This window comes from Apteryx rowi, unplaced genomic scaffold (assembly GCF_003343035.1).
Source record: "Apteryx rowi isolate R43461 unplaced genomic scaffold, aptRow1 scaffold_81, whole genome shotgun sequence".
Lineage (NCBI taxonomy): Eukaryota > Metazoa > Chordata > Aves > Apterygiformes > Apterygidae > Apteryx > Apteryx rowi.
Window position 1 is genome coordinate 2,720,510 of NW_020451105.1, and position 13,531 is coordinate 2,734,040.

A 13,531-nucleotide genomic window follows, 5' to 3' on the forward strand; every position below is an offset into this window, starting at 1 on the left:
TGCATGTTTGCGGTCATTAACTTGAGTTATGTATGATTTTCCTTTATAAATTAGATCTTTGCAACAGAGGAGGAACAAAGCCATATACGGAGAGAAACATATTAATGAGTGATAGGATCAATATCAGTGACATTTCAATTATTTCTCAATTTACAGGATGAATTTTTGATTGGATTCCTTCGTAATTCTTTTGGAGCCTATAGTGACATTTTCATTAATTGCCTATACTTAGTATCTGATTCATATTCTCTAGCAATTTGGACAGTTTTAGGCATTACCACACAATTCTTAGTGTGTCTGTGTGACCCTGACTGTAAGTACATGTTGGAATCAGGAGGTGGGTTCAACATGAGACTGCTGCTGACTTGCTATGCAACTATGGAAAAAAATGACCAAAAGGTCATTCATGCTTCAGTTCTCTGTTCACAGGATAAGCATGGCAGCACATATTTTAAAGGGCAGTTTTGGAGATAGCATAATCAAAAATCAGTAAATTCTGGGAATTGCATGCATGAAATTATTTTTAATAAAGCTTTTCTGTGGGAGAACTCCCTCTATTTTCATAACATGAAGAGCCAGGACAGAGGGCAATCTGAAGCTTTCTCCTTGCAGCATCTGCTAGTAAGATGGGCTCATTTTAAAGTTACTTTTTTTTTTAGTAGAGCTAAATGCAAGATCACACGTATAGAAACAAAAAAGGTAGGTCACAGTTGAGAGTCTGGAAGATTGAAAAAGGGCTAAAAATTAATGGAGAATAAATAGTTAATTTTGACAATGCATTGGAAGTTTGTGGTTTGGTAAGGGACAAATGTCGTTTTGAGGGCATAATCTATAATTGTATCTCATAAAGGTAGGGAGAGGATAGTACTGTTTGTAAAAAGTCTCACTAGGGAATGGGATTAAAACTTGTAATGTCAACATTTCGGAAAGGATGTTGAAAAAGTGAAAAGTGTTCATAAAAGTGCAATAGGTATTGTCTGAGATACAGAAAACATTGTTCAATGAGAAAGATGAGAAGATCAAACTATTCAGTTTATTCAAGAGGAAGTAAAAATGTGACTTGGTCTACAGGAGATTTCTGCTTTAGTCTTGGAGTAAAAGTCTAGTAGATGTATGACACATCTGGACTAGAAAGAATCAAACTATAAGCAAGACACAGGTTTTTATTAGTAAGAAGAATTAACTGTCCTCCATCAAATAGATTTCTGTCTGAGGTCTTTCTAAAGCAGAAATAAGTCAAAGAAGTTATGGGCTCTTTGGAATTATGGGAGGGTGTCAAAAGGATGGAGCCAGACTCTTTTCAGTGGTGCCCAGCAACAGGACGCGAGGCAACGGGCCCAAACTGAAACACAGACAATTCCATTTGAACATGAGGAAAAACTTCTTTACTGTGAGGGTGACAGAGCACTGGAACAGGTTGGCCAGAGAGGTTGTGGAGTCTCCTTCTCTGGAGATATTCAAAACGCGCCTGGATGCGATCCTGTGCAACGTGCTCTAGGTGACCCTGCTTGAGCAGGGGGGTTGGACTAGATGATCTCCAGAGGTCCCTTCCAACCTCAACTATTTTGTGATTCTGTGATTATTGTATCATGGCATGGTTCCTTCATGTTTTTGAAGAATAGTCCTTTCCTTTCTGATACTTCTTAGGGATTCAACATTACAGTATTCTTCAGGATGACTTGCCATTATGATATGTAAAAAAGTATGCAAGTTTTCTGTTTAAAAAATACTGGGATTTTGGTTTGCTTTGCTTTTTTTGTTGTGTTTCTTTTCTGTACAATACTCTCTCTGTATCAGAGATTCAGCTCTTGTCTGCATTGGAGTAGCTGGCAGAGAACGGAGAAGGAATGAAGACACAGCAGTCTGAGTACTTAAAAAGAGAAGGATTTTGTGTTGTCTGGTTAAGAAGCAGCTTATGTTTTGCTTGCTAATTCTGCAGCAGGGATTTATACAACTTAGCAGAGAGTGAGGATAGCCCTTTCATAGAAAACTGAGATTTTACTAGTGGCTCCTCAGAACTCTATGAATAGGCGAATTCTTCAGGTTTTGGTCAAAATTTCTGGAAACTGTATTTACCATGTGAATTTCATCAGTGCCTTCAGACCTCATTTTCTTTGAGATGATTGTGGTAGGCACTTAGACATAAAGAACATGATAGGTCCTAAAGTAGAACACAGATAAAAGTACTTCGCTAAAATAGAACAGAAAACCTCTCGGACTTTTTTTTAACATCCAGAAGAAGAGGGAAAATGCAAAGTAGAACCACTTTACTTGAAACTTCTTTATGGGGCTCCTTTAAAGGAAGGTAATAGGAACCAGTAATCTTTTTGCCCTAAAACAAGGGAAGGGACAGGTTGTGACTTTATTTTCTTCTGAAATGGAGAAAACTGATAACTCACAGTGATACTGGAGCTCATTATATTGTGCTTGGGGCTCTCACATCAGCTGATCTGTAGGTGTGGAAATCATTGAAACATTAATAACAAAAATGAAGAGAATAGCAATTAATAAAACCATCTGCTTGCTTCCTTATTTTGCCTGCTATCTGCATCTTGCTTTTGGTTCCTTGAATGGCATGCATTCGAAGTCTAAGGATTTTAGTTTCTCAATTTTTGATTTAGATTCTCTTTCTGCTTTGATCCTATTTCCCCAAATATCACTAATAAGTTGCCTTTAAATAATTTCTCAGCTTATTCTAGAACTTTTCTTTTGCTGAGTTTGTGGATAAGAATCTGACTTCAGTCCTCAAAGAGTAGCCAGGGTTGTGCTAATTAACAAGCTGTGCTTAGAAATGTGTGTTTCATTTTGGGTTTTTCTGTCCCCCACACCCACAAAGACTCCTTTGAGAACACATCTTCCCATATGAAATTGCCTGCCAGAAAGGAAGGGTGGACTGCTGATTTCACTCTGATCTCTGTGGATCTAAACTAAACTATTTTTATATTTCTGTTTCTCATTTAGAGAACTATTTTGGGTCAAAGACAAGTGAGCCAAATGGATCCTTACAATAATTGCTCCCATTGGAGCTGCTGAGCTTGCTGTTCTTCAAAACAGGGATGTAAAAATTATAGGGTTATATCAAACCCTTGTTCTTGCTGCTTGTTGTGTTGACTGAGAGTACAGCACCAATAAAAAGGGGACCCAGGGACCCTGTGGCTTCCTGCCACAGTCGCTCACACTCTAGTGCTTTTTCTTTGGTGCTTGGAGAACCAACCTGAGGGATTCTTGCCTCCTAATATTATACACCACCTCACTCTAGAAAACATGCCTGTGAAAGGGATACACAGAAGCGGTTGCTGTGGAAGGGAATAGTTAGTTAGTGATTCAGGCTCTCAGCTGCTGAAGATACGTGATTATTTCATATATTGAAGTGGGAATTTTACTTACTAGCTAATTTTCAGAAGTGAACTAGGAACACACGAACCTTCTAGGTAGCAAGGACTGTGTGAAAAATATAAAATTCTCTTCACTTAGCAACTGTCATGTATTGTTCATAAATTCAGGAACAAGATTAAAATAGGGGATCTGGTTTACCACAGCCTGAAGACATTATGTTGGGGAAATAATATACTACAGCTCGAGGATTATGAAGACTATTTCCTTTGTGAGAGAAGGACATGTTTAAGATTGCCTAGCACCACCTACTGGACAAATGTGCTCTGTGCTGTGTCTGATGGGGTTCTGTTTCAGAGTAAAGCAGGTGCTGGTATTTAAAGAAATTTAATGCTTCACGATTTCTGCATGGAATTTGACTGCCATGTATTACAGAGTTTGCATTCACACCCACCATCTAAGTTTTACTTAAACTTAAGTTTCATATAACTCTTACAGAAAGGCTCTAGCAGAATAGATAAAAGACTTCCTTTAGCCTGTGTATTTTAACAGAACCAAATTTTCAAGGAAAGGGTTAGGCTGTGAACTACAGACAAAATTTCGAATGAAAGGTATTATCATTATGTAATACTGCTTAGGAATCTTTGTCAAAGTGCCATTCTGACAGCACTTGCCTGATGCATATGTGTGGAAACTCTCTGCTGCAGTGCAGAAAAATCAGCTTTGGATTCTTGAACCATGCATCTCATTGAAGTCAGTCCTTTGCATTCTGTTCAGATGCAGCATTTTGGGGGCCTGTTTGGACTGGAAAAAGTAGTTAGCCTCTGTGGTGCAAGAATGTTCCGATGATTTATGCCAATGTAAAGAATAGCACTGGTAAGCTCAAAAACTTGTCCTAACTTTCCCCATTTGGCAATGGGGAGGATAATAAAATGAATGCCAAAAGAAAAAAGGAAAAAAAGATGAGGAAGGTGAGGTAGTCTTAGATCCTTCAAAGAGCTGTAAAGTTTCCTTGTTCTATCCCCTGCTTTTTCCCACCGTGTGTTGTATAGGAAAGTGAGAGTTCTCTGAATTCAAGAGATAAAATGACAGTGATGATGTTCAATTCTTGAAAGTTGTTTGGCCCAGAAAATCACAAAGCAGAAGTGAAAACCTGAAAATCATTTGAACTTCTACTTCTTTTTTATCTGATTTTTTTATCTGATTATGGCAAACCTATCTGAATAGACCAAGGAGTAGAATAAGTTGGGACTCAGCAACTCAGTCTGTTCAAAACAGAAGATGTCTTTGAAGTAGGGCATACCTACTTAAAATAGGAACATGAACATAGCCAAATTCTTCTGGCACTTTCTTGGTTGAGTACAGAGAAATTCCCCTGTCTTGAAAAACCTTTGCTATGACATTCTTCATTATTGCTTGATGACAGGTATCACGTTTCCTCCTGTGCAGGTTCACTGTGATAGCAAAATTAGGTAACCCAGCTGCTGTTGCAAAGTAGATATGAATGTTAATGGCCTCTAGTGTGTATTTACCTTATTTAATCAGAAGAAGAGCCCAAAACTTTCTGAAGTGAGGTTATTTTCAGGTTTCCTTTTCTTTAAATGGTGTCGGTGCGCTGCATTTGCAAAGGAGCTGGTCAGCCTCTTCCAAGTCATTTGCCATTAAAAATAGCTAAACTTTGTGTATCATTTGGATGGTGAAGATCTCATTCATTTTTCTTCAACTCTACTTGAAAACTTTTTCTGCAGTGGAGTAATCATGGCACATTCATTTTGGTTACATAAGTGCTGAGTAAAATGGTAGACTAACAGCAATGTTTTAAAAGATGCCTTTGCACTTTTCCAGCTGTATGGGAGGAGAGCTCCCTGGGAGGATCCTGCCAAATGGGTAATGGACACTTATCCCTGGGCAGCCACCCCACAGCACCATGAGTGGCCTCCTCTACTACAGCTGCGGCCTGAAGATGTGGGGTTTGATGGCTACTCAATGTCAAGGGAAGGCTCAACCAGCAAACAAGTTCCAGTGAGTGATGCTGAAGGAGATCCTTTGGTAAGTTCTCATTTTTTAAATGGCAGAACTGGTTAGTTTTCCTTGTTAATGGGGATTAGAAACAGGAATAAAATAATAAAGTACAAGCTGATAAGTGTTTCAGAGTTTTAGAATGAGAAGGAAATCTTTCTCAGGAAGTCATAAAGTCAGCCCATGGAATGTGCATTGGCACAGAAAGACCATAAAGTTTTGTAAGAAACAGTGGCAGAAGCTTGTCAGATTCATTTTTTGAGGATATGAGCTGTGAATGACTGGCAAAATGTATAATAAACTTAATTTCTACACTGTGAAATTCGGTAGGTACATTTGCACATCTCTGCTGTGTGTGTGCATAATAAAGTTTGTGAAATGGGTGATTTGATTACACATATTTGAATAACACAGTGGACCCATTTGATTTAGCCTGTTTTGCCAGAATTGCAAAATAGGCATGTTGCTTCAAATGATTCTTGAAACTGTTTTCTTTCTTCTCAAATGAAAATTGAGATTTCCACTGTATATACAAAGTAGTGCTCTCCATGACTGGGGTCTAATTTATGAATCAGAAAGTATTGTAAAGAAATGTTAACATGCATTTGTATAGAATGTATACTTTTAGCTAGAAGTTGGACTTGATATACATTTCTTCCGATGGGAGGCGGTTATTGAAACTGCTGTGCAAGCTATGAATGCCCTGAAGCTGTTCTTTTGAGGTGTACATTTTTCTGGACAATTGGGAGTACTGAATAAGTGTGTTACAGGTTTCACTAGCTCATGTATATATACACAAATATCAAGCTACGTGCAAGCACATTCACATAGGCTTCCTTTAACTGTTGCGTACGTATTTCCATAAGTTGGAGCAAGATAGTGGAAGGATGCTTGCAGAGTCCTGGGGAGTACAGCTGTAGACAGCATCAGTCATCTTACTTTCACCTTTACTGGAATAGCATACTGGCTAACTTGCATGCTGCTATGACATGTTTTACATGTAATATATCTCATTTCATATAGTCAGTAGTAATTAGCTCAGCTGTCTTCTCCCTTACCTTGGTTACACACTGGCAAAGTGAGTGCCACTGTGACTTTTATATGGAGTGGATATTCTTTCTGCCTCAGAATACAAATAATCCTGAACTTCTGTGCTTTTGTAGATGAATATGCTAATGAGACTGCAAGAAGCAGCCAACTACTCAAGTCCCCAGAGTTACGACAGTGACTCAAACAGCAACAGCCATCATGACGACATCCTTGATTCATCTCTGGAGTCAACATTGTGATCTTCATCAGATAGAAATAACTTATTTCCATTATTGCTGTCCCACTTTGCAAGAATCATGATGACAAACTCATGAAAAGAACATGTTCCTGGGCTGGGCTGGGCTGGTATCTCAGTATTAGAGCTGCAAGAACAAGACACTTTTGAGTCAGTCTTGAACCTGGGTGCAGGCAACCCAAACAACCTTTGTATTGTTTTTCCTTTTACAATAAGAACTGCACTATTCCTTTGGGGGTTTTTTTCTGTTTAGTTGCTGTAAGCTCTCATGCCTAAGATACTGAAGACAGTAAAAATAATCATCATTTTAAAAGAAAAAAGTAAAAGGAGGGGGGAACCTCACAACTATGAAGCAAACAGCTTTGTGCCATGTACTGTTCAGACAGAGAGGGGAGAGGAAATTTTTGCCTATGCTGCTTCTGACCAAACACATTTAGGTGAGGGCTGGACTTTTACCAATCAGCTTTGCAGATTAAGCTCAGCTTCGTATAGTTCTGGTGCTATAACAATATTATTTGCCTTGGTAATAATATTCCATGAAAGGCAAAGCTGCAAAACAGGGAAGTTTGAAAAAATATAAAAGAGGGGAAAAGAAAAAGCGCTGCTCTCCTTGCCAGTCTGAGACCTTGGCTTGCTTTCATTGTGTATTTATAAAGGTATACTATATATAAATAGGAATATATATAAATATATATACAGTCTGAACAAATCAGGTTTTTTCAAACACTGTGTAACAAACAATCCTACTAAATGTTAAAGATCAGGTAGCCCGTTGATATTCTGGGCCTGATTCTCCTCGCACTTAGGTCCATGTAACTCAGTTGACTTCAGTGATGGTGTACGTGATTTACAGTGATGAGAGCGACTGCGATGCCTCTGCAGGAGTTGGTGGAAGGGCCATGCCCCTGCAGCCCTACAGCTGCGACGGAGCTAAGGCAGCACGTGGGCATGGTCGGCCCCGCGCACGAAGGTCAGCTGCACCCCTGAAGGGATTAATCAGACTTTCCGTTTTTAATTCTTGCCATGAAATGTTACAGCTGTTTTCTGAAAACTTTTTTGGGGGGGTCAGAGTTTTTGTTCTGATCAGCACAACCATAAATGGGTTAATTAAAACTCAGCTCTGTGACAGTTCCAGTGCTACTCTGGCGACAACATTTACTTCCATGACTACTACTCTTAACTGCAGAAAATAGTATTTTAGCAGTATCTAGGTCTGGAAAAAAGGAGGGAAGGTACTGCATCCATAAAGTCTTTAGCTGGGCCATGCTCTTGAGTTTTGGCAGAGCTGTGAACCTGCTTTTATTTCTCCTCCTCTCTGAACGCACACACCTACACTATCAGTGTTAAGGCTTGTACTTCTGTTGGGGAACAAGAACACCTTGCAATGAATTGCACTTTTCCTTTTTTTGGAAGCAAATGCTTACAACACCATCACCACAGTGTCAGCTGTCTCAGGCTGTACCTCAGCAAGAATTTCAGTCCTCAGTATTGATTTGTACTAGCCTTTCCAGCTATCTTTTGGTGCTGAATTTTAAAGCGATGCCTTATTTTGTACTAATTGTGTTGATTAAATTAGTGCTGTATATTATGGGATTTTATTTAAATAAACAAACAGGGCTAAAGTCATCTCTTGAAATGTCGTAAGTTGCTGTGAATATTGTTTATATGAGATATTAGAATTTGTTTAAATGTGACAAAAAAAGGAGGGAAATGAGAAAACTTTTCAGGTTCATATCAATCCGCAGCTAATAGATCACTGAAGAGCTGTTTTACCCATGCAGGGGAAAAAAAGCTTTTCAACAATAATAAATGCCGTCATTAATAAATTACAGGAATATGCTGGGTTTTTTCATTGTACAGAAAGAAAACTTATTACAGACACTTTTTTAAGAGCTTGTTAATCCTTGTGGGTTTAAAGTAATGTAACAGACAAGTTCATGCTTCTGTGACTCAGTGAGAGGATAGTTTTATTATACCTCATGACTTTCTGTGACATGACTGTACTTATTTTGTCTTATTGAGCTGGTCTTGAATCTGCTCCTGTTACAACTTTTAAGTGCTGATGACTTTTTTTTTAAAAGAAAAATATTGTAAAAGAAAAATTAAAATATTTTAATGATGGGGGAGGGGGAAAAGAGCTTGGTGTCGTTACTGTTTTAAGCTTATGAATTCTATTTGATTATTTCATTGAATGAAATACCAAGGCTTACTCAGTCAATGTTCCTAGTCCAGTTCTTGGTACTGTAAAAATGGGACAAATCTGTATGGAATCAAATACACAGCATGCTGCTGATGATTTGAAGAGAGGTTAATTTTTTTCAGCAGTCTTGACAATTCTGCTTCCCAGCACTGACTTTACCTGCTACTACTGTGAATCTGGGTACCTAATCCTCCAACTGAATCCATGCAGCTAGAGCATGTGCCTGTAAAATATCCAGTTGCAGGGCGAGGGCTTTAAATGTACTTAATATCCTAGAAAATTTCTCAGCTAACTTTTAACTGTGTCCTATAAGACATGTCTAAAATGGTATTTTATTTGTGAGGAATGGGGTATTTTTTTCTCATTTTTAATCCTGTGCTTAAGTTCAGGAAAAAATTTCTATTGCTCTATTACTTTTTTATTGACACTAGTTTGGATTACAGTAAGTAAAAGGCAATTTCAAGTAGGCTAGTCATTTTAAGCATCACAATACAATGTCTTTTCTGAAACTTCGGGAAGCAGGGTTACCTGTTGTGCACGTTTCTAACTTTTTTTTTTTATCAGGACTTTTCATAGCTCAAGTCTTTCTTTAAGTGGCTTTGCTCTCATTTAAGGCTTTTTTCAAAATGCTTCCTTTTTTTGCCTTTTTTTCCTACGAAGTTGGCTTGTTTAAAAAAAAAAATGCAAGATTCTATGCAACATTCATGTTGAGTTATAAGTTGAAAGTATGAACAGTTTTCTTTCTGTCAGAACTGCCAAGAATTATACAGGCCATAAATGAGATGTTGTTTATTTGGGGAAGGGAAGGGAGAGGGTTGGTTAGCCTTTTTGTACATTTTGGAAAAAAGCAAGCTGATATTTCATTGTTGATGCTTAACTTCGATATTATGTGTATTAAATCTTGTCTAAATGTGGCAGTTTTCTTTGAAGAAAAATACAAAAACAAAACAAAAAAATCTTTCTTTGTGGATATTAAATGGAAGGTTGCTGTTTTGATCTAGTCGTTTCCAGTGGAACAGTTTATGAAATATGTTCTATAAGATGTACATTTTTTCATTGTAACATAGAAATGTAAATATTTGATTAAAAGTGCTGCATTTTGATGAATTTTTTCTAGCCATTTTTAAAGAGAAAAACTAGGAATTGAGTATTTTGTGTACGTTTATGATGTTTTCCATTTGCTCCTCTCCCTATTTAATTTTCAGTTCTCATTTAGGATTGGAATTTGTGAATGGTCTGTTTGAGATCATGCTCCCCTTTCTCACCCTCCCTGTTTCTCCCCCTTCCCTGCCCCTGTGTCATGGAGAATAAAGCTGATGATTGTACCAGTCTTAAATTATTCATGATTCAATAAAATTGATGCTTATTTATTCAGATTTGTGGCTTCCCTGCACTTTTTGTCCCTTCTCAATCAACAATTTCTGTTTTGTATTTGAAGTTTGTGAGTTTTAGTTCTTATTTTTGCTGGTTTCTTATAAGTACTTGTGAAAAGATGCCAGCAACCCTGAAGGCTACGTACCCACAGAAGTCAGCTGGAAAAATAGGAGGAAAATCATTCTAAGTCAATGAGGGAATATAGACACCACAATCTGTTTAAAGGCCTTGTCTATATGAGGAAATTTAGCAGGGGAACTATACCACTGATTCTCTCCTATAGCTAATGTTTCCACACAGCGTCCATCAAGATCTGCTCAGGACAGTCTACCCCTTTGGAGTATCTCCGCACAGTGCTGTGAGTAAGTCACACGTGACCATCGGGCTGGAAGTGAATGCTGATACCAGCTGGTGCCGGCTTCCTTTGCAAGAGAAATCCCTGTTGGTCACCAGGGCTGCAGTTGGTGCAGGGACACTCAACAGGGTGATTCATCTACTAAATTTTAGGATTTGTTTTTGCAACTTATGACAAGGTAGGGATTGATGTTGGCTAGGCATTACCTACATCACATTAAAAGAAAATGTCTTGGGTGCTAATTGGTAGTCATTGCAGTCAGTCTTTCTGAGGAAATATCTTTTGTGGGTTGCCGTGTTCTAACTTTTTTTCATTTTCTTACACTTTTTCCTTCTGAGTTACCAACATCCTCTTCACTTTTCTTCAGTAACGCAGCAGTGCAAACTCATCTTCAGTAATGTGTTTCATCTATCCCTTAGGAGCAATTTTCCAGAGTTTTGGACATGCTTAGGCAAATTTTTAATGTGTTGTAGCTGATTTTTCCATGTTCTGTAAACTTCTTTTGATTCACAGAAGTGCATATTTTAGAATTGGCTCTGAAAGATGCTGTAGCCCTGATCTCGGAGAACACTTGAATCAATACTGGACTAGCACCAAAATGCTTTATACCTCTCAGGAACTCTTTTTTTTCCTTTCTTCCATTTTCTGGCCTCCCCTTCCCCATTTTCCTCTTCTTCTCTATTTGTTCTATGTGCACTGTCTTGTATGCTCATCTTCACATGATTTTTCCTTTACCTCACCTTCTCTTTAATCTTTATTGCCCTGTTTTTCTGTTTCCAACATCATATTTTATTCTTATTTTATATCCTTTCTGGATCCACCTCATAATTTCTCAATGCCATAGGATCAGTGCTGACTTCCTTCCTGCAATCAAAGAGGAATTTCCCTGGAGTCATTTTATGAAATGAGTCTACAGCCTGTGACATGTAGTTACATCGTTCTCTTTCCTCTGATCTTTTCCACTGGTTTCTTGAAGCAGTCACTTCAAGAACAGAGCAGAAACATATCCTGGTACTCTTCAGCTTTCTGTCCTCTCTTCTGTACTTTCTGTATATGACCTCATTTTACCACTTTCCTAATGCTGTTAATCCCCACATTAACCTCTATATTAAGTATGATATTCAGGTGTTAGTGGTGGAGAGACATCTCCTTATCAACTACTAGATTTTAATGTGGACAATCCGGCTGTTTCTTTTTGCTCCACAGTTCATAGTCCCCCTGCTTAGCAGAGGGAAGACCCATATGAGATTGTTGTTCACAACACGCGTTTCCAGTATGTCGGCAGGAGAGGAGGAGCTGCCGATGGACCCTATCGGCCCATGTTTTCCTCCCTGTTTAGCAGAAAAAGACTTTTGCGGGTTAGACCAAGAACAGCAGCTGAGGCCTACTGCTATCTCTGCCAACGGTGAGGGAAGTGACTGCAGGCAAGTTGTGTCCCCCTTTGCATCTCCGTTTCCTTACCCACAAAACAGAATTGGTATTCAGTTCCCTTTCTCCTTCCTTGACGCACAGATATTTTTGATTGCTCCTTTGCTGAACAGCAAAGGAGGCTGAGCCACCTACAAGGGACGGAGAACATGCACGTCCAGTTCCTCCAGTTCCTCCTCCTCCTGCTGCTGCAAAACATTCATGTAGGTGGAGCTGCGTAGTTAGGAATTCAGTAGGACCTAAACTTAGGAAGGGGCTCCTGGGCAGAGGAGAGCACGTCATGCTTCCAGTAAGGTTGTAGGTGAGAAGGTGCAAGCCCAGCGATGGGCTTGGGGAGAAACAACCTCATCAGCTCAGCACTGTGCAAGCCGCTGTATCACACCCACAACAGTATTTCTAGCAAAGTTATCCCATTGCTTTCTGCTTTGTGCCCCCCCTCCCCTCCCCACTCAATTTTAAGTCAGTCTAGTGCTGAAGTATTTTAACCCTTTGTCAATTACAAGAGAGGTAAAACTTGGTGAAAACAGCACACAGAGCACATATGCAAATACAGAAAATGCTCCCCTGTGGGGCCCAGCAACTCTGCTGGGCTTCATCAGGGATAACATCCTCATCATTTGCGGTGGGGCAGAACGCTGGTACATTTTGGGGAGCTTGAGGGATTTTATTAATTTAGATTGGGTTCAATCCCGAAGGAGTACAACTAGGAGCATTTAATATCAAGAGCTGCTGGAAGGGACCATCTTCCACCCCTCTTTCCTTGGGAAAGCTGTGTGCCACAGACCTCACTGACTGCTTCTGGGAGCCGTGGCCTTGTCTCATGGGCTCTTTTTCTTTAAGATGATTGTAATTCTAAAACATTATGGAAGGAGAAAGTTAATTGAAAGAGACAATTAAAAAAATTTTTTTTCTGCTCAACTGTGGCATTTTCAAACTCCCTGGTATGGAAACACAGGATGGCTGGCAATCAGGCTGAAACCACGCATAGTTGCTTACTGATGTTAGGAAAAAAACTCAGTGGTTCCTTTGGATAGGGTAAATACATTTTCTGCATTTGATATGAACCTGTGTGGCTTATTAGCTGATTTCTGCACATCTGGCTATGCATGCTTTTAATGGCCCTTTAGCGCTAGTAGTTTAATGCAATGTTGGCTATCTTGTTCCCAGTACAGCCCCATGCTGGGAGGCGGCCTGTGTCATGCAGCAGCCTGCCTCCTTTGGTCTGAGGGCTTCAGCCCTCGAGGAGCTGCTGCCAGAGCTGCTCTGATGGGCTCAAAATTCAAGTTGGATTTTGCTTCACGACTGCCGCAGTGAAATGACACGGGCAGCAGACTGGCTGGGGCGGGCTGGGCCCCCCGCAGCAGTTGCGCCTGCATCGGCCAGGCTCGAGCAGCCTTACCCAGGCCCTGTGACGAAAATACCGTTCCTGCGGGTTACACGCGTTGCTCGCAGCAAGGGCTGGTGCGAAGGCAGAAATCGTTGCTCCCTCTCCCGGCCGCCAGGGGGCGCCGCAGCGCCCTGTTCCCGCCCCAGCCGC

General features: G+C 39.8%; 1 protein-coding gene across 4 annotated transcripts in view; it reads left to right on the forward strand.

The window, feature by feature from the left end:
- Positions 1-6,641, forward strand: part of NAV2 (neuron navigator 2) — a 242,389-nt gene extending 235,748 nt beyond the window's left edge. For all 4 annotated transcript variants that reach the window (XM_026089351.1, XM_026089354.1, XM_026089352.1 and 1 more), the window contains 2 exons: positions 5,179-5,382; positions 6,516-6,641. In XM_026089351.1, coding sequence (XP_025945136.1) covers positions 5,179-5,382; positions 6,516-6,641 — 330 coding nt within the window. The remainder of the gene's footprint in view (positions 1-5,178; positions 5,383-6,515) is intronic.
- The last annotated feature ends 6,890 nt before the right edge of the window (positions 6,642-13,531 follow it).